Source organism: Ambystoma mexicanum, chromosome 6p, assembly GCF_040938575.1.
Source record: "Ambystoma mexicanum isolate Mex_15411 chromosome 6p, UKY_AmexF1_1, whole genome shotgun sequence".
In the NCBI taxonomy this organism is placed as follows: Eukaryota; Metazoa; Chordata; class Amphibia; order Caudata; family Ambystomatidae; genus Ambystoma; species Ambystoma mexicanum.
Window position 1 is genome coordinate 275,395,369 of NC_090935.1, and position 16,380 is coordinate 275,411,748.

General features: G+C 46.5%; 1 protein-coding gene across 5 annotated transcripts in view; it reads left to right on the plus strand.

Moving 5' to 3' along the window:
• The first annotated feature begins 3,794 nt into the window (after nt 1-3,794).
• Nucleotides 3,795-16,380, plus strand: part of POLI (DNA polymerase iota) — a 668,492-nt gene continuing 655,906 nt past the window's right edge. The window contains exon 1 of one of the 5 annotated variants that reach the window (XM_069626995.1): nt 3,795-4,002. In XM_069626995.1, coding sequence (XP_069483096.1) covers nt 3,897-4,002 — 106 coding nt within the window. In that variant the 5' untranslated portion in view covers nt 3,795-3,896. Of the gene's footprint in view, nt 4,003-4,176; nt 4,235-4,583; nt 4,651-16,380 lie in introns of those variants that run through there. The other 4 variants (XM_069626992.1, XM_069626991.1, XM_069626994.1 and 1 more) reach the window with 4 other exon arrangements.

The following is a 16,380-nucleotide window of genomic DNA, read 5'->3' on the forward strand; positions in this document are numbered from 1 at the left end:
CCCTCTCGGCTTCTCCTGTTTCTCCCTCCACTCTCTCCTCTTCCTCCATCCCCCATGTATCTATCCCCCCTCCTTCCTCTGCCTTTCCTCTCTTCTCCCCTGATGAGGTTTCTAGACAAGTCCGATCTGATCTGTGAAAACCTCATCAAAACAGGTTCTTCCCTGTTCTTCCAAAACCATCAAGGACCACATTGCACCCTTGCTCCAGCCTTTGCTGACTTATGCAACCACTCTTTCGCCTCTGGAACCTTCCCCTCCCCCCTGAAGCACTCTCATGTACACCCTTTTCTCAAGAAACCCTAAGCCGACCCCTCCCTTCTGACTAATTATTGCCCAATCTCTATCACTCATTTCCTGGGCAAACTCCTGGAAAAGCTGGCTATCTCCCAGTTTAATCTTCACACTGAATCCATTGCTTGTCTCCATGACCATCAGTCTGGCTTCAGAGCAGCCAAAAGCACAGAAACTGCTCTCCTGAACATCCGTGAAGACCTGCCTCTAACCTTGATTCTAATCTCCCCTCTGTCCTCATCCTACTTGATCTCTCTTCTACCTCTGACAAAGTCAACCATGCCATCCTGCTCAACCGGCTCCATGATAACCTGGGTATCATTATCAGGCTCTGGCGTTGCTGACTTCTTTCCTTTCGGACCGACCCTCCCAGGTCCAACTTGAGTTCTTCCTCTCCTCTATCTCTCTCTCCACCTGTGGTGTTCTCCAGAGGTCTAACCTTTCTCCCTGGTTGTTCAACCAATACCTGGCACCTCTCGCCCACCGCATTGCTGCTCTCTGCTCCAACTTCCAGTTCTATGCGAATGACACTCAGCTTGCTTTCAGGCTCCCCTCTGCCGCCTCTTCCCCTTCTCTCATCCCGGATTGTCTGTCTGCAATCCAGAAGTGGTGTGTCGCCAATGATCTCTGACTGAATGCCAGTAAAACGGGGATCCTCCTCATTGGCACACCTGCTCCCCTCTTTCCCGCCACTCTCTGGCCAGCCTGCCTTGGCCCTCTTCCTGCTCCCACCTGTGAGGCTAAGAACATCAGGGTTATCTTAGATTCCACACTCTCCTTCTCTCCTCATATTTCTGATGTCTCTAAAAAGTCAAACTACCAACTGCACCTCCTCAGAGGTATTCTTCCGTTCCTCTTCTTTCCCAAGAAGCACACTGTATCCAGAGCTCTGGTTCTCTCTAGGCATGACTACTGTAACAGCTTCTTGCTTCTTTTTAAATCTGCCCGCCTCTACTCTCTGCCCTCTGCAACTCATCCAAAACAAGACTGCAAGACTTGTCCTTGGCCTCAAGCCCAGGGATCGTATCTCTCCAGCACTGAAATCTCTGCATTGGCTCCCAGTGGCTGCAAGGATCAAGTTCAAGACCCTTTGCATTGTCCACAAGGCCTTCTGGGGCCTGGGACCAAAATATCTCCAGCTTTCTCTTTGGAAGTATCTTCCTACTCGAGCTCTTCACTCCTCCACCTCCAACTCCTTGAGGGTCAGTCGCTTTTCCAAGCAACGAGTTGGGGGCATTTCTCTCTCTTCGGCTGGCACCTCCCTCTGGAACAGCCTCCCTGAAACTTGAGCAGAACCATCTCCGGTTCCAGAAGCAGCTCAAGACTTTCCTCTTTGCTTCTGCCTTCTCTATTCCTCTTCCCTGCTGATCTCCTGTCTGATACTGCACTGGTTACCTGGCTACCCTCTGAAACACGGGCCCAGGTCTCTGCTATCCCAGTTTCACACATGCACTGCCTCCTGCCAACCATGAACTTGGGGCTGTATCTGCAACCCTACAGTCCCCCTACCTGCACTTATCTAACTCTTGTTTCTGCACTTAACCCCTGCACTGTTACCTGCTGGCCGCACTTCTTGTTTTTCGTTGTTTTGATCCTATGTCTTGCACTTGCTCCTCCTCCCTGTGGTGCTGCCCCTTTAAGGGCACACGCACGCAGCGGAGTGACGTTGCACTCTGCCGCGTGCACTTTAGATAAAGTGGGCGTTTACGGCTGTGGCAGTGCGACCGGGGAGCCCGAACCAGCAGTATGTGTGTCCGTGTGCTTCTGTCTGCTGGCGGAGGGGCTCACGGAACTCCGTAAGCAGAGGCATACAACCCTCCCCTTCATAGATCTCAACACGCTTTTGTTTTCACCCGCCTTTGCAACACAAATGGTTGAGAGTTATGCCCCTTCCCCTTGCACCTTTTCCCCTTCCCTCTCCCCTGCACTTGGGCGATCTCAATGTCACTTGGCCTAGTAAGGTTGTTGTCCTTTCCCCACTTTGTTCCCCTCCCTTGCCTTGTCGCACCTTGAAACACTCATACCAAGTGGTCGAAGTGTATGAAAAGAAGTAGTGGAACTATGTTCCCTGCTGGTCTGCCCCGTTCCCCACAAACCTCATCGGCACACCCTCTCCCACACACAATACAAACCCCCAAACAAAAAACCTGCTATTTATGGGAATGTGCAGTGCAGTGCAATGAAGTGCAACCTTCAACTTCTTTCTACACTTTTATTTTAAAACTAAACCATTGAGAACGGTTTCTTTTTAAAATAAAAGTATAGGAACAGTGAAATTTAAAAATAGAAAGTATGGGAGCACCGCTCCCAACCGCTCCCGCCCACTTCGACCTCTGCTCATACCTCTCAGCCATAGCTCTCAACCATTTATGTCGCAAAAGCGGCTGAAAACACCCGGTTTTACTTTTGGCGGGTGAGAGGCCCATTGAAATGAATGGGCGTGCATGAGGTTTGGCGGGTGAGTCCGCTGTTTACAAGGCGGGTGACACCCGCCAAAAGCGTGTGAGTTGGGAGCTATGTCTCAGCCCACGCTTTTGGTGGGTGCCACCTGCCACTTAGGCAGCTCTCTCACCCGCTAAGCTCCCTACACGCCCATAGGAATCAATGGGCTTTCACCCGCCAAATGCAAAATCGGGTGTTTTCTCCTGCCCAAGGGCCATGAAAGGTTGATAGCTATGATCACTTGTGTATAGGAGCGCTATAAATGTCTCATCATATCATATCATATAATTAAGTCTATCATGTACCAATTAGATTGCCAACAACTTCATTTTCTTATAATCCATTGCATTTCATTTATTTGTTGTGGCTCCTGTACCTGTAGCCCTATCCCTCACTTATGTTTTATATACTGCACATCATGTCATTTGATGTATGACCCTCTGTCTCCCTCTATGAGGGATCTGGAACTAGTTTTGTAATGTCTACTGTTTTCTCTGTTAAAAACTCAATAAAACGTTTTAAACTCCCAAAAAAAGAAGAAAAAAAGAAGTTTGAAGATGGGTCCCTATGGAGGCGGGCCGGGTTCTCAGGTAAGTACTGAGACGAGGAAGAACGGACGTTGAGATAATAGACAAAACGTGCGTCTTTTTCTGTGTCATAGTTGCCAAAACTGAGTGCATTATGCTCGTGTGCTTAATTACGATTGAAGGTTGCGCAACGAGAGCAGCCATTTTAAAATGGTATTGCCCAATCCCAATGCACACCAAATTCTTACAAAAAACGTGAATGCTTCGCAAATCTCTACAACATTCTGTGCTTTCTTTTTTTTTTAAAGTAAGCATTAATAACATGTAAATTACTATACAATCTAAAGTTCACAATGTCCAGTCATTTACATATTCTAAAAATATTGTTTACTTTATCAAAATAGAACAACTATTTTTGTCCAGTCTCTTGGCAGTTCAAGTAACATTACTTGAGCTTTTTTATTCGAATTATTTTGGATATGGCGATTGAAGTAATTAATAACGGACCACCAAGATGGCCACCAAAACAGCAGTCACATTTCTAGCGCCAGCACTAGTCTTGATCCGAATGTGTAGTTTACTAGTTGCTGCTCAAATTGAGGGGATAAACAGGGTGGTAGTTTCCCGTTTCCCGAAATGGAGCTCCCCGCGACTACAATAGAGGAGGAAGATGAAGAAGATGAAGACTGGCTACTAAGGAGTCCCACGGCGACACGCAGGCCGGAACTTTCGCTTGCAAAATGTAACTAGCACTAAAGACCACAGAGGGGGAGGGGATTTACATTACTAATAATGCCAAGCCCTTTTGTTTCCCCGTTCCACCGTTGAGGATCCAGGCCTGATTTTATTATTAATTGTGTTCTGGGACGTGTAGTTTGGGTTTTTGAGTTTAGGATTACTCGTCCCAGAATTCAACAGCAGTGGACCTACGTACGGCAAATGGGGAAACTGGAGAGCTCTGCATGCATGCACTGGTAAACTGGAAAGATATTGCGAACAATCGTTTCTCCCTTGCATTCCGACACAAGTGCTGGATTTTTACCCAAGAAGTCACAGGATGCATATAAAAAAACATGACTGTGCAACTGAATGCTGAATTAAATGGTTTAGGTTGCCATGTGTGCATTTGATACATATATGTTTAGACTGAAAGAAGAAATGTGTCTGATTACTTACTGACAATCCCCATTACTCCTAATCCCGTTCCTCCCCGTCACAGTACCTACTTATGAGGCAGCAGTTTCCATGACAGGCACTCCTTTTTTTATTTGTACCCTTTCCTCTGCCCCTCCCCTATACCAGAGTGCATAACACACCCCAGCGAGCCCCAGTTTCTTCCAAAGCTTCTAAGGATGCTGAGACCAATTCCAGTCCCCAGCGCTGGCTCAAGGTACTCTCAGAGGGTTGCGGCCGCATGTAGTAATCTGATGCATACAAATGCGCTTTAGTTACAAGCTTTAATCAAGAGCCCCGGAGTGAAGCACCGCGGGAATAACACTGTCAAATATTCCATGCCGCACATTCACAGGAATCTCCCTGCGTATATACATTCCATAGGCTTGTATTCCACAAGCCTTGTCAGTGACTACATAACATCTCCCTTCTTTATATTAAAGGAACAAATGGAAGGAAGAGTGGGAAAGGGGTGGTGGGAAAGGAAAAGAAAGAAAGAAAAAATTAACATTTCTCTAAACCTTATATAACTAGATACTACTCTGAGCACTATATAAGTAAAGGATACTTGTGGCCAGAGGATTTAAATGCTAATAGTAGAGATAGTCATTATTGAAGTTCCGAATAATCCTCCGGTTTCTCTTAGATAGTCCCCCATATAGAACTTCACTTCTCGCGCTAGACCCCTTGTTCATGTGGTCAGGGACTCCTGGGTCATTGTCTATACTGTTGCCTGATTTCTTGAAAATGTCTTTGTTCGCTTGACCGGATGCTCCTAGATTGATGTCTTTGTCTTTACTCGTGCTTGGTCTATAGCAATCTTTCTCTATTTTCACAAGATCGTCACAAAACCATCTTCTCCCATCCTCCAACACCACCGATTTGCCATGACAGCTCTTTACTCTCTGTGGCGATCTAAACCTGGATTCACCTTTCAATGTTTTCCTGGGTTCTCTAATGCAAACCCACTCCCCCTCTGTAATAATCTTTTCCTTCACCTCATTCTTGCAGTCATAATAATTCTTGTATTTCTCCTGTTTTTTCTTTACACTGCTTAATATTTGATCAACATCCAACTTTGTCTCCCCTGTATCCATGAAAATCCAGGCAGGTCTAAGTCGATTGGATGCCACTCTGCCGCGCATCATAGTGAAAGGTTCGACATTGGTGGTGGAGTGCGGAGTCAACCTATAGGCATACAGGGCTTCCTTGAGTGTCTCTTTCCATGAGAGGGAGTTGGCCATGGCTGATTGAATCACACTCTTTACAAATGTATTCATCCTCTCTACAAGACCGTTGGCAATCGGATGATACAGTGAGGTCGTTATATGTTCAATTGCTCTATCCCTCAGGAATCCTTGGAATTCTAATGATGTGAATTGAGACCCATTGTCAGACACTAACTCTTTGGGGTCCCTTTCTCTGTTGAAAACATCTGTTAGAAAATGTGTGATTTTCTCAGTGGTGATGCTTCCTTCCGATACTCCCCACTCTACCCATTTAGAGGTGTAGTCTACAAGTACTATAATGTATATTCTAACTGTATCAAGATTCTCAAATAGTCCCATGACATTGATTGCTAACTTGGACCACACACTGTTGGGAGGCTCTACTGGTTGTAGTGGAGTTTTCCATAATATTTTAGATGTGTCACTTGCAGCACATGCGGTGCAATTCTTAACAGTTTCTTCTGCCTCTCTCCACATGTTTGGCCACCAATAGTTACTTCTTATTCTTTTTTTTTGTTAAACTCCTTCCTAGGTGCCCCTCATGAGCTAAGGCAAGTAACTTGCTTCTAACTTTCACAGGTGCAATTATTCGATCACCTCTATAAATGTGTTCCAGATCCATAGATAGTTCTTCTTGGATTTGCACAAAATCTGCAAGGCCTTGTTCACAGTCTTTCCAATCCTTAGCTATGGCTTTCCTAATTTCCACTTGTCCTGGATCAGCATCAGTCAAGTTTTTCCATTCATCTTTAGTAATGGCCGGGTTTATAGTGGCAATATATGGACTCCATCTCAGTTCCATGATTGTTTTTCCATGTTGTCAACCAATCAGCTACTTGATTTTGTGCACCTGGTGTATAACATATAGGAAGATTATACTGCATAATGTCCAGAACCCACTGCCTGATCCTAGGCGATATTAGGTGGGGTGCTTTGAAGGACATGCACCAGTGGTTTGTGGTCAATTTTGAGGAGAACGGGTAAACCCCAAATTAGGTTCCTAAAGTGTTCTAGGACCCACTTCACTCCTAGGGCTTCCCTTTCTATGGTGGAGTAGTTTCTGCTCCTCTCAACACTCTTGATGCAAATGCAATTGTCACCATATTTTTATTTTGGAGCTGTTCTAACACCCCTCCCAAGCCAACTTTTCTGGCATCCACTGAAATAATTGTTTTCGCTTTGCAGTCAAACATTCCCAATGCTGGCGCTTGGTTGATGGCAGACTTTATACTCTCAAATTCATTTGTACATTCATCTGACCATGCATATTTTGCGTTTCTTTTTTCATAAGATCCCTCACAATCTTGGTTCTATTGGCATAGTCATCTATAAACTTAGAATAATATTCCGTTATGCCTAGGAAACATCTTAGCTGGTCTTTGTTCTCCGGTTCAGCAATGCCCAATATCGTGTTCATTAACTCTTCCTTAGGACTAATGCCTTTGGCGTCTATCGAGTGGCCTAGATATGTCACATTTGATCTTGCATTTTTCCAGTTTTAGAGTCAAACCACTTTTTTGGATCACTTGCAAAACCCCCATTAGTTTCGCATCATGCTCTTCCTCAGTGCTGGCAGAAATTAAAATGTCATCTTGGAAGCAGTGTACGCCTTAAAGACCCCAAAACAGATGTGACATCAACCTTTGAAACATCGCAGCACCTGAAGCAAGTCCAGAGGGCATTTTTTTAAACATAAATGCACCCAAAGGAGTGACAAATGATGTAAGGCTTTTTGAACTCTCTTCCAAGGCAATTGGATGGTAAGCCGTGGATAGGTCCATGGTACTGAAGAACTTGGCTGGCTTCATAGTTGTTATTAATTCACTTATATTCGGTAGATGATGCCTATCCAGATGTTTTTATTCAGGTCCCTCAAATCCACACACATCCTTATCGTACCATCTGGTTTTCTCACCAACACTATTGGGGCAAGCCATTCTGAGCTTTCTATGGGCTCTATTATGTTTTATTCACACAGACAGACAGTTCTTTTCTCAATGTTTCTTTCGTGCCAATTGGAACTCCTCGAACTCTGTGTGCTATGGGTACAGCACCTTTTTTGAGAACTATACGATGCTGAAAACCCTCTAAAAGTCCAATCCTTTCACTAAATACCCTGGGAAACTGTTTTGCTAGATCAGCTTTAATGTCGCTGTTGTCCTTTAGTACGCTCGGTATAGGAATTTCTTCTCCTGGGTGGATTCTGACCCAGAGAGCGGCTTGTTCCAACCAACTACAGTCGAGCCATTTTTTGCTACGTAGTTTCTACAGTATGTCTGTCTATCACGGAACTTTAACTTGACCCATGTGCATCCAATGATGTATACGGGGGTCTTCCAATACCCCGTTGCCCTCACTCCAGTACACTGTATATCGTGCATTTTTCCAGACAGTTCTTCAGTGAGTTTGGGCAGCCACCATAATGTACGGGGAGCCAGTGTCCACCATGATGGGCAAGGATATGTCATTTATTTGCATGTTCACCCACGGTCCCTTAGACTGTTGTAACGATGAGACTGTGTATTTGTACCTGTGGGTTCCGTTGGTTGACAGTCAACATGTCATCTTGTCCTTGGGTCTCCTCGATGATTCTTACAGTGCCTCTAGGCATCCTATTGGAAGGGTGTCTGCTAAATCTGCCCATCCTGCCACATACATTCTGGCAGACTTTTGAAAAATGTCCCACATAACCACATCTGTAACACTCAACAGCCGCTGCAGGGCATTCTTTATCACTGTCATTATGTTTGTACCAGCTGCATTTTTGGCAGCGGCCCTGATATTGATTTCCATATCCTGCATCTCTGCCTCTTCTAGAACTGGCTCTTGAACTGTTAGTGGACATTCTTCTCACCATTGCCACTAAGGATTCCTCCAATTCCTCTTTGGGCTTATCTTGAATCATCTTAATCTCCCTATCTTCAGCCTTGTCAAACCTTTCTCTCATGCAACGATCACCAAGTTCCATGCTTCTAGCTATCTCTACAGCCTGCTCCAATGATGAGTTTTTCGTTTGCCACAGCCTCTGTTGTATGCGTGAATCAGCTACATGTAACACAAGTTGGTCTCTTAAATATTCATCACCAATGCCAGATAAACTGCATGTTGACATGAGTCCCCTGAGAGATGCTATATAAGCATCAATCGACTCACCTTTTAATTGCTTTCTAGAGAAAAATACAACATTAGTCTTGTTGCCAAAATGGCTGGCAAGCTTGCCTAGCGCACTTTCAAACTTACGGTTACCATCACCAGAACAGCCTTTTGTGTCATCCAAGTCAGGGAGTGCCCTGAACATTCTTAGAGCTTCTGCCCCAACACAGTTCAGTAATGTGGCCTCTTTAAGATCATCATTAAACTTATTCCCACCAATAGCCCTCAAGTATACCTGGAAACCATCAATCCATTGTTCCCAAGGGCACGTGGGATTTCCAGGACATGGAAGGAACTGTATTGGAGCTGTGACATGCTGCATGATGACACAATACCACTTTAATTATGCTGCCTTGTGTGTTCCTTTTTTATTTTTCGTGATATGAGGTTGCAGCTTTGTGGATTACCCACAACAAGAAAATGCGGTTATAGTCTCTGTGTTGTGCCACTTTAACATGAATTTACTTCCTTGTTATGTCCATATATGCTATTGATGAGCCAATAGTCTGGTAATGCTTGGTTCAGATGTTCTGTTAAGACTGGTTTCAAAATATCATTTTCTATTGTTTTTTGTGTTGATACTGGTGGTATATTTGTTTGCAAACTTAGGGGTCTGAGGTCAGACTTTATACTGCTTAAGTTCTAACATACGGTTGCCTTTAGATCGCGTTTTGGTACTAGAGTTTGATCCACTTGATATGCATTGAATTATCTCAAAACACTCGCATGTGGCATTGGCGCTTTTACTTTCATGGGCAGTGGCTTTATCATCGAAGTCCGTTTTGCAGCGCCACAGTTCGTATATCGTAATACACACAGTCACCGTAATGCTGTTGCTATGGCAACTCGGATGCAACTTCACAAAATGGCCGCACGTCGCACCACGCTCTAAGGTCCCTTCCTCGAATGATTAACGACTGCCGTTGGCCATTGGTTCATACAATGTGCTCACTTTATGGAGTGCTTATGCCGAATTTGCTTTTGTCCTGCTACCTCATATCCACACACAGTGCCCGCGACAAAGTCTCTTTTGCTGGCGCTGCTGGTAGGAATGCCAGCTAACCGCTCAACACCTCTTCGTGGTCACGCACGGCACCGCGTTGTGAACTACGGTGGTGGATCCTTCCTCACTGGATGCGGCCGTCGAGGGAGCTCAGGGGGCCTCTACTGATACACGGGTACTCTCATCGCCAATTGTAGTAATCTGATGCACACAGATACGCTTTAGTTACAAGCTTGAATCAAGAGCCCCCGGACCGAAGCGCCGCCGGAAGAACACTGTCAAACATTCCATGCCGCACATTCACAGGAATCTCCCTCCGTATATACATTCCATAGGCTTGTATTCCACAAGCCGGGTCAGTGACTACATAACACCGCACAAGGGCACCCCCAATGCGCATCAAAGAAAGGGTGCATTGTCTCCAGCTCAGTTTCATGTAAACAGCGCCTATTAAAGAATCACGGGGTGCTTCTTTAATAGGCACTATTTAAGTTTGCTGGCATTGGTAGTATCGTGATCAGACAAGGGTGATTTAGCAGAAACCCCCGTAGGAGATTTGTAATAACTTGGAAGCTGATGAACACCCGAGCCAGCAGGTAAGTTATTAAGTAGATTTATTGTAGTTCAATCCCAGGAACAAAACATTGGCATGTCCTTTCCAAGTCAGCATAACTCCAACTGCCAAGCTTAGAACCCTCACACACCAACACTCCACTCACACTGACATCACTACATTCCATTTAGCAGTGATGTCATCCACTCAGCTAGTAAGCACAATACAACACTTCTCCCTCCTTTACATTGTTGGAAACAGAGAATGATCACACCTAAACCATCACCAGACAAAACCCCTGCATATACGTGTGGCCAGCACGTAATGCTCCAACTAGTTACACTACTGGCGACAAGAAACTGCCCCCAGAGAACTCCAAAACCCCGACACACCAAGGAACAGGAAGTGCTCCACCAAAGGAGTAAGAACCCAATAAAACCTACATGGCACCCCCAAGATACTAACACTGTGCCAACACGTTGGGCCACTTGACACGTAAGTGTCTACCAAACCCTTATACCAAGTCCTACGCCCAACTCTACACCACTTCCACTCCTCCCTTTATAACAAACAGAGAGGAACCCAACGCATTCTACAAAGGGCTCACTCCTTCCAAAAACAGAACTGGACAACCTTCGAGAAACAAAATAAAAACTACGCACCTCCACCTGTTCCAAGCTGCCCCTTAGAACCTAGGTCCTGCCACGACCCAGCGTCCCCAATAGATAACTACCTAACACTCCTCAACCCTCAGTGCACAAACATCCTCCCGTCCTAGTCTGCCCCCTAGGACACCAGGGCTGCCACCCCCGGGCACACTCCACACAGCTCAACAGAGCAACAACAAGCACAACACGGAACAGTTCACTACAGCACCCCAAAGGATACCACAAAACCACCAAACCCTTAACCTTAGAGAACCAACTCGCAAGAAAGCGGCACACAGCCAGGACCAAACACCTGGACTAGACACGCACCAACCACACACTAACCACCCTGGACCCCAGGTCCAGCCTACTGCCAGCCGCAGCACACCTACTACGCACCTTGGACCCCAGGTCCAGCCTACTGCCACCCGCAGCACACCTACCACATACCATGGACCCCAGGTCCAGCCTCCTGCGAACACAAAACGCAGCACACTTCACTTAAAGGACCCCTGGTCCGGCCAAACTGCACCAACGCAGCACACTCGCCACTCACCACTCACCTTGGACCTGGACCCCGGGTCCAGCCTACTGCCAGCCGCAGCACACCTACTACGCACCTTGGACCCCAGGTCCAGCCTCACCTGCTGCACCCCAGCAGAACACCTAATAACCAACCACTCCCACACAACGCAACGTTCACCTCACGCACCAATGCAAACCCCCAAACCGGATGGTTGGCATACACGCAAAACATTGCACACATTTTAAATACAAAATGATGTGTAAAAATGCATATCACGTAATTATTGGTAAAGGATAACTGTAGGCGCATATAAATACACACAGCACTGGATAAACAATGCTGTTCACAAAGCAATTCAACCCGCAAGTGCCCCCACCCACGAGTCCGTACCCCCAATAATGGAAATACAACCTGCAAGAAAACATTTTAAGTAATGAACAGTTCCATCTGCAAAGAATCATTGAATGAGAGAAAACAATATGCAATGTAATACAAATAATGCAGGAACACACTCAACAACTTCTCATTAGCACACAAGATTGCAATTTCTCAATACATTAACACAACAACATATCACTAGTTCACACTCACCAGTGGCATACTACAACCACAACCCTAAGAGACAGCCACTCACACTCATACAAAACAACCAGCGCGCGCGCTTCCACTTCACTGACACGGGCCCAAATTACATATACACGCTACACCCTAAACACAGCCGGCATAACTACCAATGAATCTCACTAGTGAACACAGTTCTCCATGAAAGGGAACGTCCTCCTCCTCGCAACGGACCGCATTGATTGGGATCTCCACTGCTTCCAGGCCCGCGCGTCGCCACAACTCCATACACCAGGCGCAGGCAATTCCTCCATTGTACCTGGCCTGATGGAATTCCAGCACCAAGAATTCTCCTTGCTGCATCCCCTCGTCGCAAGTTGAAAATCGTCCGCGGAGTCGCGATCAGATAAATGCACATCCCTGTGCTGCGTACTCGCCATACAAAACAGTTCCCCCTTGCGTTCCTGCAGCTCGCGCTGATAAACACGAAGCAACAGGGAAAACGTGAGCCCTGACGTGAGTTCTATCCATTCGTCAGCAATACGTCCGCGTTCCAGCGTAACGTGCTGGAACGCATGACGCATGGGACCCCACGTCACCATTTGCTTAGAGTTGGGGTCGCAGCAACATCTCTCCCGCAAAACAACGGAGGTGATTCACCAAGGTCCACAGCACCAGGAACCCTTTTTCAGGACGCTCTCCCTCCGCTCACACAGCACGGAACACCAAGGCCACCAGGGGAAAGAGTCACCATGGTCCCCTCCGCCACATGCTCTCCGACTCGCTCTCCCCGGCACCGAAGGCAGTCCGGACTCCTGCTTCACACGCGTCTCCGCCCAACACGTGGAACACGCCGTTCGGGTGGCCCTGTGGCCACGCAGAAAAATGCTCCCACTCCTTGCAAACTGTCTCGGAAGCCCCACACCAGCAGCCGACACCTGTGCCGCCGGACACTCCACACCGGAGAAGGTACGGAGGCTTCCCAGGGCACCGCACACCGACCCGTGTGCCGACAGGCACCCCCCAGCACCACCCGGTCACTGGAAACCTCACGCCGCAGCCGACACCTGTGCTGCCAGACACTCTACAACGGAGCAAGCTACAGAGGCTTCCCAGGGCACCGCACACCGACCCGTGTACCGACAGGCACCCCTCAGCACCACCCGGTCACTGGAAACCTCACACCAGCAGCCGATACCAGTGCTGCCAGACACTCCACACTGGAGAAGATACAGAGGCTTCCCGGGGCACTGCACACCGACCTGTGGCGCTTGGGTCCGGCGGCCCTCTCAGAGTTGCTGTGCAAACCTGCTCCAACACACAACCTGTGTGCCGACTGGGTTCCCCAACTCAGCACCGCCCGGCCTGCTGAAAAAGGACACACAGCCCAATCGAGGCAACTCTGGATCCGAAGCCTGCTGACAACTGCATCATGGACATGGATTCAAAGGAGGGCAATGTTTCCTGGTTCTCTGTCCCCTCCACGACAGGATCCCATCCTCGTCGCCAGTGTAATAACTTGGAAGCTGATGAACACCCGAGCCAGCAGGTAAGTTATTAAGTAGATTTATTGTAGTTCAATCCCAGGAACAAAACATTGGCATGTCCTTTCCAAGTCAGCATAACTCCAACTGCCAAGCTTAGAACCCTCACACACCAACACTCCACTCACACTGACATCACTACATTCCATTTAGCAGTGATGTCATCCACTCAGCTAGTAAGCACAATACAACAAGATTCAGTGGCTGCAACCACCACTGGAGCTGCTCCTGCAATGCTTCTGGGGCTGGAAGGATGTATTGTATTGTATCGAAACTTATAAAGCGCAACTACGGCCCGTAGACATTCGAGAGCTCGCAAAAAGTGGAAGATTCAGGTGTGGAGAAGGATCGATAGGGCGAGAACTGTTTTAAAACAAATGGGCTTTAAGCAACTTGCGGAAAGGCATGTACTCCCTTTATTTCCCTAATGAAGAGAGGAAGCCCATTCTACAAAGTGGGAGCCAGCACCAAAAAGGAACCGCCCCCAAATCGGGCACATTGGTAACGAGGCACTTTCAAAAGCACATGGGAGGGATGTATGGAGGGACCGAACGGGATAATAGTGCTCCAGTTTATTTTTCAGGTAAATGGCACCGGTGTTATGAAAAGCCTGATACGTCATGCAGAGGGTTTTAAACTCCACTCAGGACTTCACTGTCAGCCAGTGAAGTTGACATAACCGGCCCACAGACTTGGTCAATCTGGTAGCATTAAGGGTTAGCCTAGGTGCATGGTTTTGCATTACTTGCAGCTGTTGTTTCGGCTGTCCCAGGTAGACCCTGTTGCAATAATCCAAAGATCCCATAATCGCTGAGGTAATTATCTTGATTCGTCAGTCACCAGGGAGAAAAGGAAGGCTCTTCTTTAATACTTTGTTTGCCGAAACCGGTAGTGAAAATAGCAGCTGTCTGGGCTTCACAGGAACCAGAAGGGAGAAGCCTCACCCACAGGCTTTTCACCGATATGCTAGGAATAGGGCATTGTCCAAAGGAGAGTGTCAAAACTCGGAGCTCCAGGTATTAATAGTGGTCTGAGGGCCAAACATTTTTTTCCCCGTTGGGCATCCACCAATTGGCGGAAATCCATTTGCCAATAGAAGATTAACAATCTTTTAGTACCCCAGACTCCGAAAAGAGGTCTGCCAATGGGTGTAATTATAAATTGTACAAAAGTGGGAAAGGGCCGGTCCTTACAGCACTTCACAAGAAAGAAAGCAAGGAGAAGAGTGACAGGTCTGAAAAGAAACAGTCTGAGCACGCTCTGCCAAAAATGAAGTGAACCGGGCAAGAGGAGCCCCTGAATCCCTGCTTGCTCCATCCGGGACAGGAGAAGGTCAAGGTCCAGTATATCAAAAGCCGCAGAGAGGTTGAGACGAATCAGTACTCCGACCACTCCACGGTCCTGAAGCAAGGCTAAATCATCCAAAAGAGCAACCATAACAGAATCCATACCCATTAAGGGACTCAAACCCGACTGGTACGGGTGCAAACAGCTGTAAGCTTCAAGAAAATGTGAGAAAAGCGGGGTAACCACAACCTCCATAAGTTTGATCAGTACCAGCAATAGAGTGAGAGGCCTATAATTGTCCACTATAGTACGATCAAGATGTTTTTTTTTTTTAAAAAAAAGGGGAGTAACCAATGCATGCTTCAAAGAGGTTGGGATCCCCAGCAGAAAACGAATATTGTAGAGCTGCAGTAAACGAAGAAACAGCTTTTGAAGGGAGAGTCTTAAGAACGTAAAGAGAAACCGGGTCAATGGGGAATGCCAATTTAAGCTGGTTCATGGCCTTAGAAACAATAGAGTCGTCTATAGGTTCAAAATGAAACAGCCTGGTCGAGGTAGGTATCTCCTGTTTGATAGAAGGGCTAGGCTTCAGACCCGCCAGCCAAACTGTGTGATTCTGGTCAATAATGTAGGGACGTCATTTCACCAAAATGCCTGGGGTAGCGGAAGTAATGACCCTTGACCTCTGACATCACAGGAAGTGATGTCGTTTGATCCCACCCCAAAGTGACATCACAGGACGTAATGGAACACGACCTTTCACCCCTTGACAAAACAGGAAGTGGCATCACATAGCAATGTTTTTAAGAACACTACGAACAAAATATGATGTTACAAGAATGGATCACCATATGTATCATTAATATCAGCTCAAATATGCCCATATTACCAAATTACTGTGAATGCAAGCAGACATCTAAGACCAAACGATCATGATGTGTAATTATACAGCACTTAAACTTAAGCGCTTCATATAGAACAAATATACATACAATATTACCCAACCTGTGTTGGTACTCATTTATCAACCTCAGCAGGATGAACGGCTGAGTTTTCCAACCTGCAAACTGTAGATCACCCACATTTTGCAGCAGCAAGCGCTCAACCCACTAAGCTATCTTAACTGCTATAACTATCAGAAAGCCAGCCGCTTCAGAAAACGAGCCACATGCTGCTGGTCACAGCCCAGGAGCCTCAATGATTTTTTTTTTAAACGAAAAAAAACCCCTTTTTTAGGGTTGCATAGGAGACCACATTACACGAATGGGTCATAGACAATATGGTAGTATGTTCATAATTAAATAATGAGAAATATAAAGAGTGAAGGAAGAATGGGAGACAAAAAGAGAGAAAAGTATGAGATACTGTCTGTCAACCTTAAGATATTAATTCAAGCATATATTCCAGAGAGCCCCAAAGGTTATGTAAAATGTTGCTGAAAAGT